This window comes from Callionymus lyra, chromosome 6 (assembly GCF_982586985.1).
Source record: "Callionymus lyra chromosome 6, fCalLyr1.hap1.1, whole genome shotgun sequence".
Lineage (NCBI taxonomy): Eukaryota > Metazoa > Chordata > Actinopteri > Syngnathiformes > Callionymidae > Callionymus > Callionymus lyra.
The window spans coordinates 24057114-24079764 of record NC_141823.1 but is presented as its reverse complement, the minus strand read 5'-3'; the positions used below and the strand labels follow the sequence as shown (position 1 = coordinate 24079764).

General features: G+C 38.0%; 1 protein-coding gene across 2 annotated transcripts in view; it reads left to right on the top strand.

Moving 5' to 3' along the window:
• Positions 1-1919: 1919 nt before the first annotated feature.
• The window catches only part of LOC148077650 (C-myc promoter-binding protein-like), a 34426-nt gene continuing 13694 nt past the window's right edge, over positions 1920-22651 (top strand). Inside the window, exons 1-15 of one of the 2 annotated variants that reach the window (XM_087794337.1) lie at positions 1920-2111; positions 12183-12509; positions 13010-13256; positions 13893-13962; positions 15238-15407; positions 16158-16402; positions 16466-16532; positions 16672-16730; positions 17283-17427; positions 17536-17711; positions 18748-18848; positions 19167-19382; positions 20645-20790; positions 21519-21652; positions 21874-22006. In XM_087794337.1, the coding sequence (XP_087650463.1) occupies positions 12202-12509; positions 13010-13256; positions 13893-13962; positions 15238-15407; positions 16158-16402; positions 16466-16532; positions 16672-16730; positions 17283-17427; positions 17536-17711; positions 18748-18848; positions 19167-19382; positions 20645-20790; positions 21519-21652; positions 21874-22006 (2217 nt within the window). In that variant the 5' untranslated portion in view covers positions 1920-2111; positions 12183-12201. The remainder of the gene's footprint in view (positions 2112-12182; positions 12510-13009; positions 13257-13892; positions 13963-15237; positions 15408-16157; positions 16403-16465; positions 16533-16671; positions 16731-17282; positions 17428-17535; positions 17712-18747; positions 18849-19166; positions 19383-20644; positions 20791-21518; positions 21653-21873; positions 22007-22651) is intronic. The other variant, XM_087794338.1, reaches the window with a different exon arrangement.

The window sequence follows — 22651 nt, the reverse complement described above, 5'->3', positions numbered from 1 at the left end:
CAAAATAAATCTGGTTATGGTAGTTCACCACTGTATATAAACAGTTATCTGATTCTGTTTGGCCATTTCTTGACAAATTCCATGACTAGTCAATGAATAATGCTTTAAAACCGTGCAGAAGAAAATCTATGAAAAGCAGCAGGACTTCATGAGATAATCTTGCTGACTTCGATATTGGGCATCATTGTCTCTCTTTGCAAAGTGTGTATCTCTCTCTCTCTGTGCAAGGGAGATTTTCATCAGGATACTCTGATTTCCTCCAACATGAAATGGGCAGAAATGTAAACATTTTTGCAAGTGGATTGTTCTTGTTCTTTCTTTGACCAGCTTTACCCGTCCCCCAGTTTTCTCCGGTTTTATTTTTGTGTATGATTTCACATGTCTCAAAGGCGTCCTCCAAACAGTTCACCTCCTCACCGGCGGACTGTGAAAACAACGCCTTGGCTTTCTTCATCTGTTCCAAATTGGGCCACTGTGCATCTTTCTCCTTCAGGCCAGCGTGACCTAAAACTAGAGACTCACTTTCCTCTGAGGACAACGCTGTCGACAAGGTGGAGACATCGATGCAACAGAACTGAAGCCACTGTAACTCTCTCTCTCTGAAGGAGAGGGCGTGTTCTTCCCCTGGACCTGAAAACTGTACTGAATTAGAGGCAGCCATGTCCTTAGACTCATGAAATGAGACCTTTTTAATATCTCTATAAGCAGTATCGAGCACGCATCTATAAATCTACTCTGTGGGACCTTTGAAATACACTCCTTTGAATACTCATAAAGACACCAATCAAACATAAAACACCTATAGAATAATGTACATACACTGGTGTTAAATGTGGACACATGAACCTGTGAGATCAAACAAAAACAATCTTAAGACTGAACTTAAATTAAATTGTGATTACTTCTTCAATTGCAACAAGAATTACGTTTTTTAAATATAATTAATATAATTAAAAGATTGAAAAAACCCCCATGTGTTTTACAATCGTGTCCAGTAGATGGAAGCATTGACACAAGCCAATATCACATAACGCATTTTCTCTTCAAATTATTTTTAATTTATAGTTTTTATTTTTTTTAAATCGTATCCCTAAACTTAATTACTTTGTCATATTCAGTTTACGAGAAATTCCAGTAAATAAATATGTGGAGGCGCACTTAGATGTGGTCCACTGTAAACATGAGCAAATCATTTGTTTTTCCAACGAGTTGTTTACAATGTGTTTATTTTGTATATTTTGTTGTAACTTATAGGAAATATTTCCTCATAAAAAAGACCCTCCAAAAAACATGTGATGAACTATACAATGATTATAAAGTTATCACAGCTGGGGTATGATATGAGGCATGACAAGACATTTCATTGTCTATTATTCGTATTTTTAAAATTGTATTTATGCCGTTTTTATATAAACCGATGACCGGTATGGAGTTTTATATCGTTTATCTCTAATTTATCTGTTTTTATACATTAATATAATTTTTAAAATAATTCTGTAAAACCTTATGATACATCTTATACGTGCTTTTTAATACTTTACGTATCAGATATATACATATATATATATATATAAATCAAATAAATAAACGGTGCTTTTGAAGCTGTGAACTGTATAAAACAAACATGTATATGGAGATAAAACACACTATAAAAACAGATATTTACAGAGAAAGATGAGAGGAGACACCGAAAAAATATAAATTATCTTCAGGGAACACGTTCGACAATTTTATTTCAATATGATGATACGTCTGTCTTCAGTGGTCACAAGCGAGTGTGTGTGCGCCCGTGCGTCCGCGCGCGTGCATGTGTGAGTGTGTGTGTGTGTGTGTGTGTGTGTGTGTGTGGAGGACGGCGGTTTCCCATCACAACCAAGATGGCGCTGGAGCGGACAGCCGGCGCCGCACAGTGACTGACAGAAGCTCGGTGGGGAAGCTAACGCTACACTCGCGCACAACAACAACAACAACAACAACACGAAGAAGAAGCGACATGACGAGCGGTTGCATCCCCGGTTCTGGTCGCTCTGCGCGGGTCTAGAGCGGAACCGGTGCACGGCCGCAGTGGAACTTGTGCTGCTGGGAGACTGGTTTGAAGAGCAGCACCGAGGGTGAGTACTGAGGGATGAGTCGCCTGCACTCTTGGAGGACACACACTTCCTCGCCTTAAAAAAAGACAGATATTGATCATTTGTTTTGAGTATTTTCTCTGTTATTGGCCATGACACTGTTGGGTCATCTCTGGACGCCTGACCGGACTGTTTGTTTCACTATATATACTGAATATATGTGTCAGTATGTGCCACAGGTTGTTTATAATGTTGTGTGTGTCTGTGTGTGTGTGTGTCTGAGTGTGTGTGTGTACATAAATAACCCCCCCCAGTCACGCCACATTAAACCTGGACAGGACCTCCGGTGACATGTTTAACCCCCTAGCATGCACTGGTTTGGGGCTAAAAATAACCAAAAAAAAACGTCCCCAAAGCAGGCCAGGGACTATATTCTGTGGGTGCTGTGTTTCAGGTCACTGGCTTAACCTTGTTTAAAAAAAAACTAGCAACAAGTGTCACTAGTAATTAAATGTCACTAGTACTATTACTATGACATGTATATATAACAAGATACAATACGTATCCGAAAATGGAGGCGACAATACGATATATCGCGATACTGTAGGAACAATAAATATTCATATGTTGTGTTTACGACACTGGCAATAAAAGTTTCTGATTCTAATATATTTGTAGTATTATCCAAGAACTTGACTTTATCTTTACATAATTTACAGACTACATGACTCTTGATGAACTTGGTACTGCCAAATTTAGCCCAATACATCAGCTTTAGAAGCAGCTGGAGTCGACTGTATCCTCTCGTCCTCAGCCATCGTTGGGATTGTTTCTCTAGCTATGGATGATGTAATTAATTTGCTGCCATCTAGTGCCCAGAAGTTTAATTGCAACACAAAAATGAACAAATGCTGTGAATATTTGTATGATAATTGTATAATTAATTGTTTTATTGTAAAAATATTTCATTGAAATAAAACCTTAAAAGAACTATGATAAAAATATGCTATTAAAGCTAAACAAATCAAAACAATATCGTAAGAATATCGCGATATATCTGTGTAGTGATATTTTTCACAAACAAAAAATGGCTATATATTCTACGCAAGTTTATTTCTGGCCCCAAACAGTCACAGTTAAGGTCATGTTTGTGGTTGTTACCGAACACATGTTATTTTAGTCAGATTTGACACTTCATGGCTCATAGTTGTTTAACATGCTATTGACACGAATATAATGATGGAAATTCTATTCGAAAATCTTCATATGATTTTGTCCATTTTCCTGTGAAATAACATGAACAGACTTACATTCGTGGCATCAATATTCTCCCTACTTCAATCCGAGTGATTCTTCAAAGGCGCATTTATTTCCGCAGAAGCGTTTACAGCCGGTCTGTCGTCAATAAAAAATCAACTTGCCTGCGGGCTAAATAGAACTCATTAATATGAGAAAAGCACTTTAAAAATTTGTAACAGGATCGAGCCCTTTTTTTTTTTTTTTTTTGGTCCATTATATGATTCACACTTTGATTTTAACATAAAATATTCTTAGGTCATTTCTTGCTTTACAAAAGAATTTCCCTTCAGCTGCGAATGAAAGTTGAAGGACCTCAGTGTCCCCCGTGTCTCGTCTGTTCCTGCTCTGAGGGCAGGAGGGCCACCTACGTGGAATCCAGAGAGAATAATTAAGATCGAAGCCACTGGCATTTCAGTGGCGATCCAAGTCCTCGGTGTCTGGGGAAAAAAAAGTCGGGGTAGATGTGGAGGATTTTTCCGGATGTGAATAAAAGATGAAAGGACAGACGGTTAGACGGCGACTGGCCGGGCTGATTGAAGACTTGGACTAACACCCCGACTCTTATCATCCTGACTCCAGCCTCGGGGTCAATTAGTGCCAGTAAGTGAGAACACGTGTCCTGACCTGAGGTACTGGTGGGTTATTTCTCAAACACAAAGAAGCCCACTCGTGTCATCCTAAGAATGTGGATGGTTGACCCCATTCGTGTTTGTGTATAATAATATAAACGTGTAAAATAACAGATGTCTCTGCTCTGTGTTTAATGTGGGAGGAGATTTAAAGTTGTTGTCAGAACCATTTATTCTCCTCCAGTAGATCTTTTCCAGTAAAAAAAAAAACAGGGAGATGAATAAAAACACAAATAACATAAAGTATGCAGACCAGAGAGGCTTATTAATCTTCATGAAGAAATACTGCCTGAGCTGTATACAATGCTAGTTTAGGTGCACTTTCATCCTTTTGCCAAGTTTCCCCCAAAATCTGCTTAAAGTATGGCTCATAATTTATAGACCCAGTCCTATAACTTTCTAAAGCTTTGGCCGTGTCCCACCTAAGAAAAGCAATCCAAACAATTTGTCTTTGGGTTATGACGGTATTATGGGTCGTACGCTCCCAAGCAATATGTTTCTAAAAAGACGTTTTATGGGATCCATCAAAATGTTGAACAAGGTTTAATTTATTCATTTCTGTAAAAGTGGTTTGACAGTTTGTTGCAGGTATTTAAACCTAGTTAGTAGTCAGATTTATTTCAACCTTTTATTGATCCTGCCACTGCTGATGTTATTACTAATGTGTAATAACATCTAAAAGAAGAGAGGCAGGGGTTTTGCGATTAATGTAGTTACGGTAGTCGGTGGTATTTCTGCAGAAGAGTTCAAACACAGTGCAGATAGTAGAGCATCAGCAGGTGGGTAAAGAGTTACACATGCTTCTCAGTACAATCTTCCCTCAACCTTTGGTGTGATGAAAGAAGTTTTCTAAAAGGAGAAAGCAACAGTTTTTCATTGCGTTGCATGAGCATGTATATTGAATGTTTATTCATTTGGAAAATAGATGCTCAGTCGTTCAACACCAACAACAAAAATGTCTGGACATTGCACTTTTCAAAAGGACGTCAAGAGTTCTACTTTTTTAAATTCAAAAGAAATGGATGGTAAAAATGAACACAATCACTCATACTTCATTTAAGTATGCATGGAATAAAAAGAAAATCCAGATATCCTGTTATAATAGTAAAATGAATATATTGACCTTCTCAAGGTTTCTTAATGTAATTGTTAAAGAAGGCATGATCATTATGTGAGCAGTAATATGCTAGTTAAAAATACATTCTTATTGGGAGACTAGATATGTTTAACATTATAGTCTGACATTGCACGAACAAGTCTACCAGTGTATGCGGATGATGAATCTGAGAGAGATCGGATGATGTTATTTTGTGATTTCTGATGGGAAAATTGTATAGATTTAGACACACAATTATGCTGCAAACGACTTGGAAAAATCTATTCCTGTCACCTATTAGAATAAACAACCCATTTCAACCCAGTATAACCTCTGGGATGAGAGCATGGGTTTAAATAATGGATGTGCAGACAATTCATCTGCAATATGGAAGAAAATGTTCAGGTCTCGGAATTATTTAGAAAGATTTGGAGTCTCGGGTAAACTAATGATGTGTACAAATGGACCATATGGGAATAAGTTAATGGTGACAAAGGAGCCTCAGCATAAAAGTATTGTCTTCCTTCTAGAAGAGTCATGGTAAACAATCACATCTATGCTCTGACAACTCAACGAAACCGGGTACAATATTTTTAAAGGAACCATGTATATAATGATTCCATCTTTGTGATACACGGTTACTTCTAATAGGAAAAAAACTAAAATTCCATTTTCCCGAGAGTGTTCTATGCTTTAAATTGTTGCTCAAGGAAAACTTGCAAATACAAAAGTGAAGAAAAAAGACAACTTTACCAGTACCAGACAACAAAGCTCTTCCTTAGCTCTAACAATGGTTTGCTGATCCCTAGCCAATGAATGGAAAACTAATATGTGGCCCTCACTTTGATATATATATGAAAATATGTGGCCCTAACTTTGTTATATATGTGAGATGCTTCTGACAAAATGCCGTTTTCTTGAAAACGAAACTGCACCCACGCAGAAACAGGAGATTTCAGGAGAGGATTACATGTACTCTTGAGTAACACATTTACAAACTCATTAGATTAATGGTAATTATTGTCTTCTGTTTTATGAAGGGGAGACTCTGACTCTCTTTACAAGAGGGTGGCCAAGTCTGTGAGGGAGACAAACCTTATGTTTAAAAAAAATACATATATAAATATATATATTAGACATTGAAATGAAGAGAAACAAGAAGAAAAGTTGTTCTAGCAATAGCGATGGCTAAGGTGTCACGACAAGAAAAAGGGAGTTGTCCACATATTGTAGGTAATTTGTCTATGATAAGCTGTAATTTGGTCTCTATTTGAAAAGTACATTCTCTGTTAACAGTGAATACAAATATTTTCATTTTTTCACAGTGTTTCGGTAAAACTAAAGTTTTTTATAATTTTCCCGAGAATGTACGTTTTTTTTCCTGCCAACTGATACACGTTTGAGCAAAAGATAAGCATTTTACAAGCAATATAAAACACAAGGAAAAAAGGCACTTTTAGAAAACAATTAACAACAATTAAAAAAAATGTTCTCTGTTTCTTTTCAATTTCATATTTAGTTATATCAATTTGTTTGTCAAAATTGACATTTGCATAAGTCATTACATAGTAACTGAACCTTACACGCTCTGCGGTATAATATATTTATATATTTGTTCTCTCCTGTTTTTTCCTTTCAATGAGTTTATATTCTCTGAGGAAGTAGGAACCCTTTTACACAATATACAATTTATTTTTAATCATTTTGCGAAAAAGTTAATTAATTGAAAAGAGCAACTAAAATCTACTAGTCAATGTTACACCAAAATGAGCAACTATTACAAAGAATAATGAGTAATGAATAATAAGTGCTGGCTCCAAAAAAGTACCAATCTTGGTCCAGTAAAACAAGGTTTTTTTTTTTGTGCAGTCAGAGAGTCTTGGAGATGTAGCAATCTGAGGCTTCTAATCAGGATACTGGAGGTACTACTGAGCCTAGTTAAAGGTCTCTGCAATCTTTTTTTTATATACAAGAGATTGACCTCTACACTTTTCTATTTTGCTTGTCAGAGATGGAGTCTCCCAAAATATAAGGTAAAAAAACGAAAGATGCATCTATTCTCAGATTTTCTTCTCAGTCACTGCATGCTTCTATATTTTTTTTGGTATATTTTCAATTGCACTGGTAGCACATCTTGAATGGATTTGTATTGTTACATCACTGTATTCAGCTGCTCCAAAGGAACTAAAACCCCGGCTCAAGATTGTGTTTACGTTTATCTTCTGAGTGCGTCACTGTTTACTGACGGCAAAACGAGCGTTCACAGACTGTTATCCAGGCTGTTTGGCTCCACAAATATATGCTTTATTATAATCACATGTTTTGAACACATATAATGAACTGTCAAGATTTATCTTAGCTTCAGCATGTCCCCATTTAAAGCAACTATCTGGAGGTGAGGTTACAAATCACCCCGGCTTACTTGTGAAGAAGGTAATTACTTGATTCTCACGCTGCTCGGCGGCTGCTGTGTGGCCTTTGAAATGATTCTTCTCCGTTGTTCTCGACTGTGAAATTTTCATTAGATGGTTAATGTGTGTGTCTGTGAATTAAACTAAATATAAACAATGGTTTATTACATTTTGACGTCGGTGGCTGGATGATGTGGATCAAGTGAGCACGTCTTTGTATCCCTTTAGTCTCCCTTTTTATTTTCGCACCTTATCAGAACATCTATCTGTGAGAGTTGGAACCCTCATGAACAGTTCGCTCCACATATAAACCTGCTGTAACAGTCCTAACATTTTATTTCAAAGCACTTTCGGTTCATTTTCCATAGTAAAAAATGTTTTCATTGCTAATTATTCTAATGCTATAAGACAGAGATCACCAATTTTTTGCAATTGTGAACTATGCCAAGGGTGCCATGTGACCCAAAGGGCTACCATTAGTTTGTTATACACTCCTGAAATTACTTATATTATTATGGATTATAGTATTCCTCAAATACAGTTATCACCTTATCCATTCTTCAATAACTACTGATTTGGGAAATGAAAAATTAGACAATGTATTGAAGTTATTTTTTTTCGAATGGGCCGAAGGGCTAATCCTCTTGTGTCTGCTGGCTACCTATATACTGCCCACGGGCAAGGGGTTGATGACCCTCCTATACAAGAGCTAATGGGTTTTTTAGGGACCGTTCTCTTTGCGACGATTGCTACCCCCAGTCCTGTACTCGGCTGGTGATGCAAAATGGGTTTCAATGTGGATATAGCATAAAACGGGATCCAGAAGATCATCATGATGTTACAAAGGCTGAACAGCTTAGTCAATTGTTTGCTAGAAATCAAACAATGGCTGAGTGAAAACACTCTACAGCTAAATGTGGACAAAACTGAAACACTGGTGATTGCTCCTGATGATAAGGTTCCAGGGTTGAGTCAGTACTTGGGTGACTTAGGTCAGTCTGTCAAACTGAGCCTGAGAAACCTGGGTGTTGTATTTGATAAAGACATGTCTCTTGTTCAACACTGCAGAAAACTGACCAGTAACTGTTTCCTTCAACTGAGAAAAATCTCTAAATTTAGGAAAATGTTGTCACAACATGATCTGGAGCTTGTAATCCATGCGTTTGTTTCTTCTCGTCTGGACTATTGTAACAGTTTGTTTTCATGTCTTAACAAGAAAGAGCTGTCTCGCCTGCAGTTGATTCAGAACTCTGCAGCGAGAATTCTAACCCGCTCAAGTAGAAGAACTCACATTTCTCCGATCCTTAAAACTCTTCACTGGCTTCCAGTTTCTTTCAGGATCAACTTTAAAATTCTGGTTCTTACTTTCAGATCTATTCATGGTCAGGCACCTCCTTACATCACTGATCTCATCCAGCCTTAGACCCCAGCTCAGGCTCTGAGATCTGTGAATCAGAATCTACTGATGGTTCCACGCACACGGTTCAGGACCAGAGGAGAGAAATCTTTTCAGGCTGTTGCTCCTAAGCTTTGGAACGATCTTCCTCTCTCTTTGCGCTTGATGGAGTCTACTGACTCCTTTAAGAAACATCTTAAGACGTTTCTATTTGTTCAGGCTTTTCCTTGATTTTCTGGAACTCCTGTGTTGTTCTCAGTATTATCTTGATCTTTAAAGTATATCCTTTTTTGAGTATTGTTTTGATTGTTAAAGCGCTTTGTGACCCTGGTCTGGAAAAGCGCTATATAAATAAATATTACTTACTTACTTACATTAAAGATCATTTAGAAGATGCTTTTAAAAAGGTTAATTATAATTGAAGTAAAATAATTAAAATGTGGTTGACACTAAACGCTGAGCGTAAAAATAAGCCAACCCCAAACAAAACAGGCCATTGCATTTCGCCTTCTTTAGTCACCAAATAAAATATCAGAGCAAAGTTTGGCTAAATGACACTGACTTCTCTTGCTCAAAGGCTCATTGACTATGCTCTTCATTTGTCACAAAGGTCGCGCAACTTCAGCAGCCACTAACTAAAGGCATATGCGTGGCAAGAGAGGCCGCCAATTTGTTTTATGTTTTTTTTTTAAAGACATTCCTTCTCACCTCCTCCACGTGGCTGTCCTGCTGTGTCTGCCTCTGGTTTTGGTGTCTATACAGCTGGAACCCCAAAGCGCAGACTGGGCTGGATTTGGTGATTTTCATTGAGCATAGACAGCTGGAAGTCGTTTCTCTGTCACATTCTCTAAAACAAACCCCTTGTGAAAGTTCTCGACGGGTCTCGAAATCTTATCGAACTCCTTCCTGAACTCCTTCACTGCTCATAAGTCAGGGGGGTTTATGCTTCGTTTGCAAATCTCCAATCCAACCCTCCGTGAGGATAAGTTTCGTGTTACTGGGCCTGTGGTGCTTTTCCATCCGCTTTGTTTCTTTTTCTTCTACATTCTCCGTCCCTTGCTACACAGTTTTAATCCCACATTTTTTGACAGACTTCAGAAAACAAGCAGATCTGAGTGCAGACTCCGACAAGAGTTTGGGGAAACTATCTTCAGGCATTTGTGCTGAATGATCCCCTCATACATAATTTAGGAAGACTTTTGTTTTATTACTTCCTTCTACCACTGTACATGACTTCTGGGAGCTTTTAAAACCATACCTCTGAGTACTTAATGCCTACAGCGTTTAACTCTTTGAGTTAAATAGGCGATGATTTTTGGATGTTAAAAAATGAAAATGTTTCCCCTCTCTGGTTTCCAAGGTTACTGTCTTGAAATGTGTTTTTTTTGGTATATTCTCTTAACAATATGTAACTCTCAACTGAACTTAGCCTTGTGAATTGCAAAGTTGTAGTTAATGCGCTAACATTCTCAGATCATTGAATCCATTCTACTGAAAATTCTAAATTATTGATAGAGTTGTTGAGCCTTAAGACGATTATCCAAGCTTTTGAAAAACTTCTCGTGAACTCTACACACTTTTAGATAAACTGAACCAACTGAACTAACTTTTAATTACGAGAACATAGTTTAAAGAATACAATAGTAAAATACTTTTAGTATGTTATATTATATACTTGACATCTGTTGGATGTTTCTCAACACTGTAGCATCTTGACCAACAGTATTGGTTAATGTAAGGGAAGTCAATAGTTGCCAATTTCAAAACAATGTAAGTTTAATGGTTATTAGAGCTTTACTTCTATATGCTTGCATGAAAGATGACAAAAAAGTAATTGGAAATGGTTTATCTTCTTAACTATATCTTTATTCTTCTTATCTGGAATATTTACATAATTCAAGTTGTTAATTCAACAGTTAATGATAATAAATGTTTATATTTTTACTAAACTAGATCTACAACCTTTCCTGTTTCTTAATAAATAAATGTATAACAAATAAAATGTAAGCTACGACCCAGAAAAGGAAAACAACACATTTTGGAGACTATTATGCTTTTACTTATGATAATCTTTCTTTTAAAATGAGACTTAATGCCCTGTTGCACCAAAATAAACAAAGTAAAACATCGACACAATGGACTCCATGACCCTTTTGTTGAGGGAAACTGTATTATACAGATCATCCAAAAAGCTCATATTGCACGTCGTCCCAAATGCTGCTTGGCTTGTGGTTTGGAACCAATTTAAAGCTAGATAGCACGCCCATCCAATTAATCCTCCCGGCCCACACCCTCTTACACATGTTTCAAATATCTACCCTCCACTGGAATCATTCCGATTTTAATTGAGGTTGGATGAAAATATGGCTGCAATAAAATGAGAGACATTGTCACATAATGTGACATCATTTTTGATCTTTTTTTCCCTCTTGGACCAGACTTATTTTTACTCTTAGCATGCCATGTATGAATATAAACACTCTGGTCTCATGCGTGCTAGTAATGAAAATAATTAGAGAACCACCAAACTGTACTTGGATGAAAAAGGGAGCAGCAAGTACCTCATTTAAGAACTACTGTGATGCTCTTTGTATACATTCAAGTCTTTGTCTTATTTTTGTTAAGAAGATGTTGTGAATTATATCAGTTTATTACCACAAGAGGGAAAGATAAAAGTTAATCTTGTCTCTAAAACCAGACTCTGCCCCTGAGAACATCTCAGGAGTACCTGCTTTTAGCAGATGATGTGGTCCTGTAGCCTTCACCAGGTCAGGATTAGGACAGTGACTCTCAGCTCTCGCTGGATTATCAAGTCAAAGTGGGTGGAATGAAACGAGCCCCTCCAAATCTGAGTCCAAAATGTGGGTTGAAGGATAAAATCCTGCCCCTATTGCAGGGTTTTAATTCAGTCAGGTTGAGCTCTTGATGTTCTAGTCCTTATAACACAACAATCACCGGCTATTACATTAACATCCGTTCACACTTTTATACTTGCACACACACATGATATTCTGAAACTAAGTGATTTTATGTTGACATTTTGGGTTTGTGGTGTAAACAAATTGAAGAATCCGAAGCCGGGGAAGAAAACAATTTTATGGGAAGCTGCTGCAAAATGTCACATTGGAATAATTATATTTGAGTCAAAACGATTTCTAAAATTCAACAAAATTAACCACATTCGCTGTTTAATGTATTCGGGGAATCCTCTGTGTCAATGTGAAGCTATGTAGAGGAATATTACCAACCCTTGTTGTTCTGGTTTTCTGTGTGTGTGTGCAGTTGGCGGGGATGATCGAAGATGGAAGACAAAGGCCCTCGCGTAGCCGACTACTTTGTCGTGGCGGGTCTGACGGACCCGTCGAAGCAGATGGATCAGGAGATCCACTTCGACGACGTCTGCCACAAGACGGCCAGGCCCAAAGCCCCGATCACTGACGTGGCGGTGGTGATGCGCTCGCTCGGCGACAGCGTACCTCAGGGCTTCACCTGCATAGAGTCGACACCGGGGGGTCACTCGGCCGATCTTAACAACGGCGGCTTTATGGCCCCACAGATATTTCTGTGCTACAGACGAGGCCATGACAAGCCCCCACTTACTGACCTGGGGTAGGTGACAAGATAACACTTATTATTTAAATCCTCAAAAAATAACTGCTTTTCCACTTGAAGAAACCATATAATGTTACACAGATTCCCAGTTGTGGTTCTTGTCTGCTTTGCACAAGGAACGTAATACTGTTAGTGCAGCTTCTCTCATCTCTTGCTTTCTAAGAGTGGCAGCGCTCAGGATTGTGATTCTGACAGTATACACTGCAGTGCTTATCGGGCACTGACACAAGCTTCTTGTCCGAATGTATCAGCTGCCTTTGTGCTCTGATGCCTCAGATTAGCTGGGCTCCATAGACAATGGTCAGAACCAGTGAGTTCATGTGTCACTATTTCTAAGTATGTAAGTTAGTCAACATACACTGAATTGTTGCTGACTTTGATATACTTTTTCTTCAGATATTACTGTGAAACATTACATAAAAACCTGTTACAAGTGTCTGGCCTACATTACTGTACATCTCATCTCATTTATTTAGCGTATTTCACTCCCTCCTCAGTGTGTTGTACGAGTGGCAGGAGCAGCTGAAACAAGGTTGCCGCCTTATTTGGACCACACCCTCTGGACGTCCAGCAAACATCAGTGGAAATTCATCCCAGCGCGTCTATATCACCTATCGACGCGCACCTGAAAACCAATCCCACGCTTCCCTGGCGGTCACGGATCTCTGCATCATCATCCCCAGCAAAGCAGAGAAACCTCCACACACTTTCTGCAAAGTAGACAAAAACCTCAACAGCAGCATGGTGAGAGATGTCTATTTATTTGATCAATATCAGAAAAAAACTTGTGTGTTCATCATGCAGAAACCACAAGTTAATATTAACTCTAGCAGGTGAAATGTAAGGTTTTGAAGCTAAAGTGGTGAGAACTACAATGATCTTTGGTTTAGAGACGCAAAAAGCCAGGAGCAGAGTTTAATATTCTCCCTTTTTTTTAAATGGGAGCACCTACGTAGGACTTACTTAGAAATTAATATATCAGAGTAATGGCTCATATGGAGAAGTTTTAAGAGGTTAAGTTAATAAGGCCAGAGGCTTTGATGGAGGTTTGGAGAGGAGAGACGAAAATGTACCAGCGAGGCTCATGAGGTTAATTTAAGATTACTGAACAAAACAAAGATAACTTTGAAGAAACCCTTGGTTTTTTGGGTTCTGCGTATAGTTATTTATTAAGTTAATAGAAGATACATTTGAGTTTTAAGAAACTAATAAAGAGATATCTAATAGATTATTTGTTCTCCAATAATAAGTTTTACATGGATTTATTAAGATAAGCAGACATTGGAGAACAATATAATAACTTTTGATGCTGTATCCAAAAATTTGGCCTAAATATGTCTCCTCTGTGTCTAAATTAATTATTTTCTTTCATTTCTTTAGTGGGGGTCTTCTGTCTACCTGTGCTATAAGAAGTCAGTTGTCAAAACCAACACAATAACCTACAAAGCAGGTGAGTTTAATGTATGCTGGTATTCTCTATTATGTTTCTCTTAACATCTCCAATGTGAATAAAACAAATATTTTGAGGCACATCTTTTACATGATAACACTACTGTTTCCTGCTGTTATCTTCATCATATGTGTCTAAAGAAAGGAGGGTCTCACCCTGTCTGGAGTTGCTTGGACTTGTTTAAGCATGTCCTTGATGTGACCGTTCAGATAAGCCTTGACATTGCTGGATGTTTCTGAGGAAGACAATGACAGCCTTATTATCATTGTTATTTAATAGCTCATTTCACTGTCACTGTGTGTCAAGGCCGATCTCTCCAGGAATTTGATTGACACTCTTACGACGGCAGGGGTTTTGGCTCGGCTTTCAGGTCGGCGGCTGCAGATGTCTAGTGGAGTGTGAATAACGTGATCCTATCATTCCCCTAGTAAAGCTTGCGGTGAACTAGTAAACGAGGATTTATATGTGAGAAAAGTTCAGCTAGGCTTTTTCCTTGGAATCTGATGATTTTTTTCTGTTGAAGTTTTAACAAGATAAACATGTAGTTATGTACAGTTTACACACATAAAGATAGATAGATAGATAGACGGTTAGATAGATGGATAGATAAAACTTTATTGATCCCTCCCGAGGTCTCCTTCGTCAGCACACAGCAACACAGATGATAGATTCATAAAAATAAGAACAAGAACAAAGTTTCTATGAAAAGAAAGTGCAAAATTACACAATTTAAGTCTAAAGATAAAGTAAATACATCAAAGACAAATAACAAAGACAAAGGAAACAAAGATTAAACTAGAATAGACTCAACTTTTCACTCCACCCCTGCCACCAAGAATTAAACGTGGCTTTGTCCTGGACCTCCCAAAGTCCAAAACCATCTCATTGGTCTTTGAGGTGTCCAGCTGCAAGTGGTTCCTCTCACTCCAGTCCACTAAGTCACGTATCAAACTCCTTTGCTCGTCCTCGTTGTTGTCCCTGATGCATCCAACAATGGCAGTGTCGTCAGCATACTTCTGGACGAGACTCAGCTCTGAGTTGTATCAGAAGTCTGAGGTGCTCCTGTACTGCACACACACACTATATATATATATATATATATATATATATATATATACACACTTGTGCAAATCACTTAAGCCTTAATCAAGTTACTTTCCTTGTAATAATTAATTAATCTTGATCTTTTTTAGGTAAGTATATCCAAATTACAATAATCTTCCAACTGATAATCACATTTAGATTCCAAATGATGTATTTCTCCCTCTGCCTCAGGTTTATTCAGCAGATATCCAGAGGAGGACTATGAGTCATTCCAACTGCCGGAGTCTGTTCCACTCTTCTGCTTTCCCATGGGGACCACTATTGAGTGCTGGCCAGCTAAAACTAAATATTCCCTCCCTGTGTTCTCTACATTTGTCCTGACCGGATCGTCAGCAGAGAAGGTGAGGCTGATGCAGACGTGTTTATGTTTGTTTTCTCCCCCCTGTCAGCTGACTATCTTGCAGCTTAATCGCAACCACACAACAGACGGGCAGAAACAGTTGCTCCACAGACGGGCTCGACTAACCGTCATAAAAGTTCAGCTGTTCTGACCACAGAGCAAATTGTTGTTGGAGGGGGAAAGAGAAAAAAAGTGCGATGAAAAGGAAAGCAAGTGTGTGTAGTGTGTTTGGCTCTGTTAGTGACCAGCTAAGCTAACAAATATACCATCCAGTTTCTTCTCTTTATATTTTAACAGTTTATTTATATATTATGCATGTTAAGTAGAGTTGAACGTACCCTGTTTAACTAGGAAAAGAGCTTCAGACCTTGGCTCCTGCAAAGGTTTGAGTTTTTCATACAACCTGTCACATAACTTTCAGCCATTTTATGTAAGCATCACAGGGTGGTACTTTAAACTGCGGGTTAGGCATGAAATTACAACAAGAAGTCGTCCATGATGGCGCTGATGTCCCAGACACTAAATAGCACCTTCAGACTGATGCACGAGCGCTCTAGGAAGGAAAGTTTCCACCGCTCCTTCCTGCCCAGCGTGGTCATGCCTTTTGATAAAAATATAATTTTAATTGATAGATTGGACACAAAAAGCTTCTGTTTGAAACTATAGATAATTACAATGTAGAAACACACATTTGTAAAACAAGTTTAAAATGTTTATGTGCAGACATTGAGCTCATAATTTCTCTTTCCAGGTCTACGGTGCTGCCATTCAGTTCTATGAGTCGTATCCTCAGGAGTGTCTGACAGACCAGCAGTGCTCTCAGCTCGGTCTGACACCAGATCTGCAAAACTCTGCCTCACCCACAGCGGTGGAGGTCTACACCAACAAGTCCATCTGCTTGCTCTCTCACTGGCCTTTCTTTGATGCGTTCCACAAATTCCTCACCTTCCTGTATCGTTATTCCATCTCCGGCCCTCATGCCCTGCCTATTGAGAAGTGAGTGTCCTGTTAAATCTGCACCTCTGACCTCACTTATCATTGATGTCTTTCTCCTGCCAGACACATCTCTCATTTCATGCACAACGTTCCCTTCCCATCTCCTCAAAGGCCTCGGATCCTTGTTCAGGTAATTTAATGACGCAGCGTAATTTCCAGTGTAATCTAATACTTCTTCTGAAGACATTTTAACTTGATTTCATTCCTGATTTGTTTACTGTAATTTTTGTTATTTTCCTGATCATCAAAATGAATGTCTCTCCCCACAGCTCTCGCCTCATGACAGCCTAATGCTGAGCCAACCAGTCTCATCTCCATTACCTCTGAGGTGAGGCAGCAGTGCAGCCCAACGATCTCTCTGACCTTTTACACTGACCTCTTAACAATGTTGGCGATAGATGGGATACAGTGGTCGTTCAGTGCTGCTCTTAAGATGCTTTCTTTACAGCCAACTTCTCTCCAGAGGATCATTTGTAATGCATCTACACAATAAAAGCCTTTCAGACCTACAAAGATAGACACAATAATGCTGTCATGCTGGTGACAGTCTTCAAATTATACTGTATATTATATAATCTCACAATTTCTAACATGTTAACTTACTTTTATTTTAATTATATGATTCAGTTATTTGCTATTTAAATGATATGCTCTAGCTTGAATTATTACTATATTGTGTCAGCTGTTGTTTTTGATTCATACATTTGATCTTATTAAGTAATTCTTTATCATTATGTTTTAATTGTAATCCTTGCTTATAAAGATTAACAAGAATGTCACCACATTCCTTATAATTATGGAATTGATTTATGGTTTCAAACTTCTGTTTCTGTAGTATTAAAAATAAATAAACTCTTAAATTGAACTTCTCTCTTACTAGTGAAGGAGGGTGTTCTACACTGCTCCAGAACCTGGGACCGGAGAACGCCCTCACTTTGCTTGTGTTCGCTCTGTCCGAGCACAAAATCCTGGTTCATTCATTACGACCAGCAGTACTGACAAGAGTCACTGAAGCCTTGGTCTCTGTGAGTAAATCCGAAGATTCCTTTTTTAATTTTTTATAATTGTCAATAAATAAATCTAAGTTGTGTCATGTGTAGAACATACACTATCATTTCTTTTTTCTGTTGCAGATGATATTTCCCTTCCACTGGTCGTGTCCGTATATTCCTCTGTGCCCACTGGCTCTGGCAGATGTGCTGAGTGCTCCCTGTCCTTTTATTGTTGGTGTGGACTCCCGGTACTTTGATCTTTATGAACCTCCCCCAGATGTCTGTTGTGTGGACCTGGACACCAACAACATCTACTTGTAAGTTTGCACAACATTTTAGTGTATAATACTTTTTTAACTGCTGCTGTGTTCCTTGGAGTTTCTCCCAAATGCCTCAGCAAATCCTTTCTGTCTATTATTTCAAAATGGAAATTCTTTAATTTCTGCTTGTAGTCGTGGATTTGATCTACGATCTTATAGAATCAGGCCAGGTCAAACTATCAACATGCAGATCTTTTACTTTATTTATGCAACCCTCATGTGGTTCGTGATCTTTATTTTAGGATTTCCTCCTGTGTTCAGCAACTATCTTTGCCATCACCATTTTAACCATTTTATTTTTTTTAAAAAAGGGGTTATTATTTGACTTAAGGGTCTTTACATGAACAATATTATACAATGAAATTATAAAAAAAAAAAGAAAAAAAAAGGAATCTTAAATTTCTTTTCTGTCCTTAGGTTAATTTTGTTAAATCTTTCCTATCAAATTGAAGACATTTGTTGTTCCTTCTGTTTGGCTGGAGTGTGCATCAAAAAAGATATCGTTGAAAGCATGTGGCTCTTTAGGGAATTTAATTGGCCACCTCTGTTGTAGTTGGAGGTCATTTCTAACTTTATCAACCACTTCAAATCTTTCCATTAATCTCATCTTGGAATGTCCTGTGGAAAGCTGTGGAAAAAACCTCGAACACACTGACACTGCTGAGATCTGCTAAAGAGAGTCAGGTTGATTCAGCTGACAGGAGAAAAAAAATCTAAAGTAAAGATATTCTTGAATATACTGTCACATTCTCCACATTGTACCACAAAGTTGGAACATTCTAAAAGCACTCTGGCTTCTTCTTCTGTCACCTGTAGGTTTTGATGGATCACAAACCTTGTTATAAATAAAGCTTTTTGACATTTCCACTGGAGGTTGGGCATAATTTATTGCAGTGTCATGAATTTAGCAGTACATCAGATGAACACGACTTTGGCCGGGTCTGGCTCCGGCTTCCCGGACTTGCGGAGCGTGTGGGTTTTGGCTTCTTCGAATGTAAATCAAGAGTGAACACCGTCTTATTTTTCTTTCCAGTGATGAAGAAAAGAAAGCTCTCACATGGAAGATCCTTCCAAAGATGGCATGTAAAAACCTAATGAACGTTTCAAAGAACCTCTACATGCAGTTGACAGAGGGTGAGTGAATGTTAAAATAAACTGTTCTAAGCTTTTTTATTTATTTGGGCTTTGTCGATGTAGCATTAAAATTAATACGACTTAATAATATTTCCCATTTTAAATTATGGTTATTCATTTTTTAATGTGTCTAATACTCCACCATGTAAACAAGCATTGCTTTATTATGTAAAAAACATTTTTATTTATTTAAAGAAAATAAAAAATAAAAAAATTGCTCTGAAAGCTTTTACATGTTTATTCATCGTAGGGAATCGTATACATCGTATACATTCTGCAAACAAACATTGATTTTAACATTTTTGGTATCTCTCTCAGGTCAGTGTCGTCCAGATGGGCTGCTGGAACCTTCCATGAACGGCTCAACTGAGTTGAACTGTGGAAAGACTCTTCACACCCTGGAGCTGGAAATCCAGGAAGCCTTTCTACGCTTCATGGCGGCCATTCTAAAAGGCTACCGTTCCTTCTTGCGCCCCATCACCCAGGCACCCTCTGAGAAAGCCACACATGCCAGTTCACTGTTTGACTTGCAAGGTATTGAAAATTACCTGAGACGAATGATCCATGCCCTGGTTGTGAATTGATGCTTTAAATCGAAAACAATGTTCGCTCTAAATGTAGCAATATATTCTTATTCTTGACAACATGATTCTCAAATTATCGGAGTTATTTTATGATTATCTTTGGTCCAGTGGTTAATAATATGTTTTCTTTCAATAACAAAATTAATAACAATACAATCGTATTTCTCATTATTGTTAGGATTTAAAAATATATATTGAAACTTCTGTTTCTGAAGGTTAAGTAAAGATTAGATTAGTTTTTCTTTTTTATAAAGGATCTTTGTCCTGAGTCTTTGGACTCTCTTACTGAAAAGCTGATGCAATATTTGTTTTTAAAGTTCAAATCGGACTGACGACTGAAGCCTTGTCTGTCAACATAATGTTCTGCAGGCTTCAGAGTGGCCTCTTGCCTAAAGCTTTATTTTTACCACTTTCCAAAGGGTCACAATAATTCCCTGTCAGTAGCAACACTTTAATATTCATCTTTTTACAGTCCTATTTTCCATTTTCAAGACATTTTTCTTGAGATGAAAGAAGCATTTCCTCTTTAAAGTCCCATAATTGGCATTAAAAGACTGTAATGAAGCATTCTGGGTGTAATTTAAGGGATTATACAAGTTATAGGATTGGTTTACACTCACTTACACATGCTAACACACTCTCACACACAAACAAACACACACATTGAACACTGACGTGTGTTTAGGCTTCGATCCAATGGCTGCACGCTGATGGATGAAATCACCGACCTATGGGATTCTTAACTGTAGTTGTATGTATTAAAAATGTCAGATTAATTTTGCCATGATGTATTATTGACTCTGGTTTTGAAAAAGCAAGCTTCTCACAGACTTGAACATTTCCGGTGAGGTATTGTTGATCAACTCGGTTGCATGCTGGCAATAAATATCAGGAGTGAAATATTTATCAGCTGTAGGAAGTGTTTCTGAACAGGGACTCCGTGTTTGGCTCTCGCTGCAGTGCTCCGAGCCAGATGACATTCATTATTTTCCCAGACTTACTACACAATTTACACAAGCTTTTGGTGAAGATTGAGCAATCCGTTAGTGAGGCTGTCATCTTGAATTAATCATAGCACAGATAAAGTTAGACTAGACTTTAAGCCATTCCTGGATTTATACCTCTGAAGTTCTAATAAGATAAGAATATTATATATTAACTTGAAACCTCTTAGTAGGATGTGAGCTTGATGGGAGTCTGTTGTGTCCTCAGGGTTCTTGAAGAGCCGGGACCGTTCGCACCAGAAGTTCTATACCCTGATGACCAAAACCCAGATGTTCATCCGCTTCATCGAAGAATGCTCCTTTGTCAGCGATAAAGACACAAGTCTTGCTTTTTTCGACGACTGTGTAGATAAAGTGAGTCTCTTATCTATCAATTTATTCAAACTAATAGTCGATGAGGTTTCATGATACAGTGTTAGTCATTTTAAAACTTGTGCATGTTTTAATGAAGTGGTTCAGAGCCAGGGATTGTAGGGCAGATAGTGCCATCTAGTGTCCTTCGAAAATGACTGTGTATCATGAAACCGCATGAAACCATCTCTACACATTAATATACTTTCAAATAGTAATTTGGATGATTTCACTTTTACTTCCTGTTCCCTTTAATAGACCTCATATTATGTTTTTCAGAAGGTTAAAATTACTCCATAAATAACTCCTTTTTAAAGCCAAATATTACATCTTTGTTAAATAAAGGACCGAATGGATGGTTCATTATTTTCCACCACTTAAACCCTCTATCAGGGTTGTTGGGCAGAAGCCCGTCCAGGTTGCTCAGTTAAAGAAGAAGGGAACAACGAACAGGTTGCCAGCTTTTTTAGATTGTGGGAGGACACCGGGGTGCATGGAGTTGACCCATAAAGCCATTACAATAACCCCACCTAGAAATGATGCAGCTACAGCTAGAAGCCAGAAGTGAAACTGCAACTGTCTTTCTATCAGTTATTAATATGAATTTTCCATCCTGGAAACGAGAATCCATGTAATCCTCACACACAGGGTTAAATGTCAGCAGGTGTGCCAGTTCTCACATGTTAAAGGTCATGGCATCACTCAGATGTGTTTTGTTTGCGTTTCTGTAGGTGGGAGGCGAGCAGGGAGACGAGACCAGGTTGATAGAGATTGATGAGTCTCAGCGCAGTGAGCACACCGTCTTCATCACACCTCCAGAGCTGCCTCATGCTGCGGATGGCAGCGAATACCCAGACTGTTACAGGTATTAAATGATCACTTATTCTTGCAGGATTGACAAAAGTGATTTCACAGTTCATTTTTCTGCAGTGGAAATGCAGGATAAATATGATAAACAACAATTGTGACCTTCATTTACTCTTGTAAATAGTCTAAAATGTTTGCTCCAAATGTTTTCCTGATGATAATCTGGAGTATTTATGCTAAACTCATCATCTGCTTTCTTTCTCTGTGCTGGTCTGTCAGGTATGATGGCTTTCCAGTGTTATGTCTTGAACTCTTTGACCCGATTGAAGGTCTTCGCAAGACCTCTGACCGCCCTTCGTCACAGCTCAAGGGTCCGACCAACCCCCCACCAATGTTTAGGCGTACAAAGCAGGTGATTAAACTTAACCCACATTTGTACATTTTTTAAATTGGAATTTTTAAACAACTACTTTTCATGATTAAATTTGAATAGTTTTGAGCTCCTAAGGTGTAAAAAGTGTAAATGTGGTTCTGCTAGTTTGAGTTATGGATGGATAAAGTGGTGTAACTGGTGAGTGTCTCTGTGTCACCGAGGGTTCGAGGGTTGTGATTTTAGACGAGGTTGCTGCTGATTTATGTTGCTGTTCCTGCTGCTCAGCTTTGTTTTTCACTCTGTCTGAGGCCATTGAGTCAAAGTTCATGGTGAAAGTACAGCTTGATTCCAGATGGTCTGTGCTTTTTTTTCAAAACAAATGCTTTTGTTTTATATGTTCTTAATATTAAAGTGATTTCTACAAAAATAGATTCATATTTAGGTTATTTAAATGTTTAAACGTGTTACAACTTTTATAGATAAGAAACCAATTTATTTCACTTAAGGTTTATATTTTCTTCACATTAAAATAATTGATTACTTGTAACTTGTGTATACAGAATACAAATGGATAAAATAAAACCTACATCCTCACACATGTAATTGCTGTGTAAATATAGTATATTTGTATATAAATTTCACTTCTTCTGTCCTTTCATTCGTCAGCAATTCCATTTCAATGAT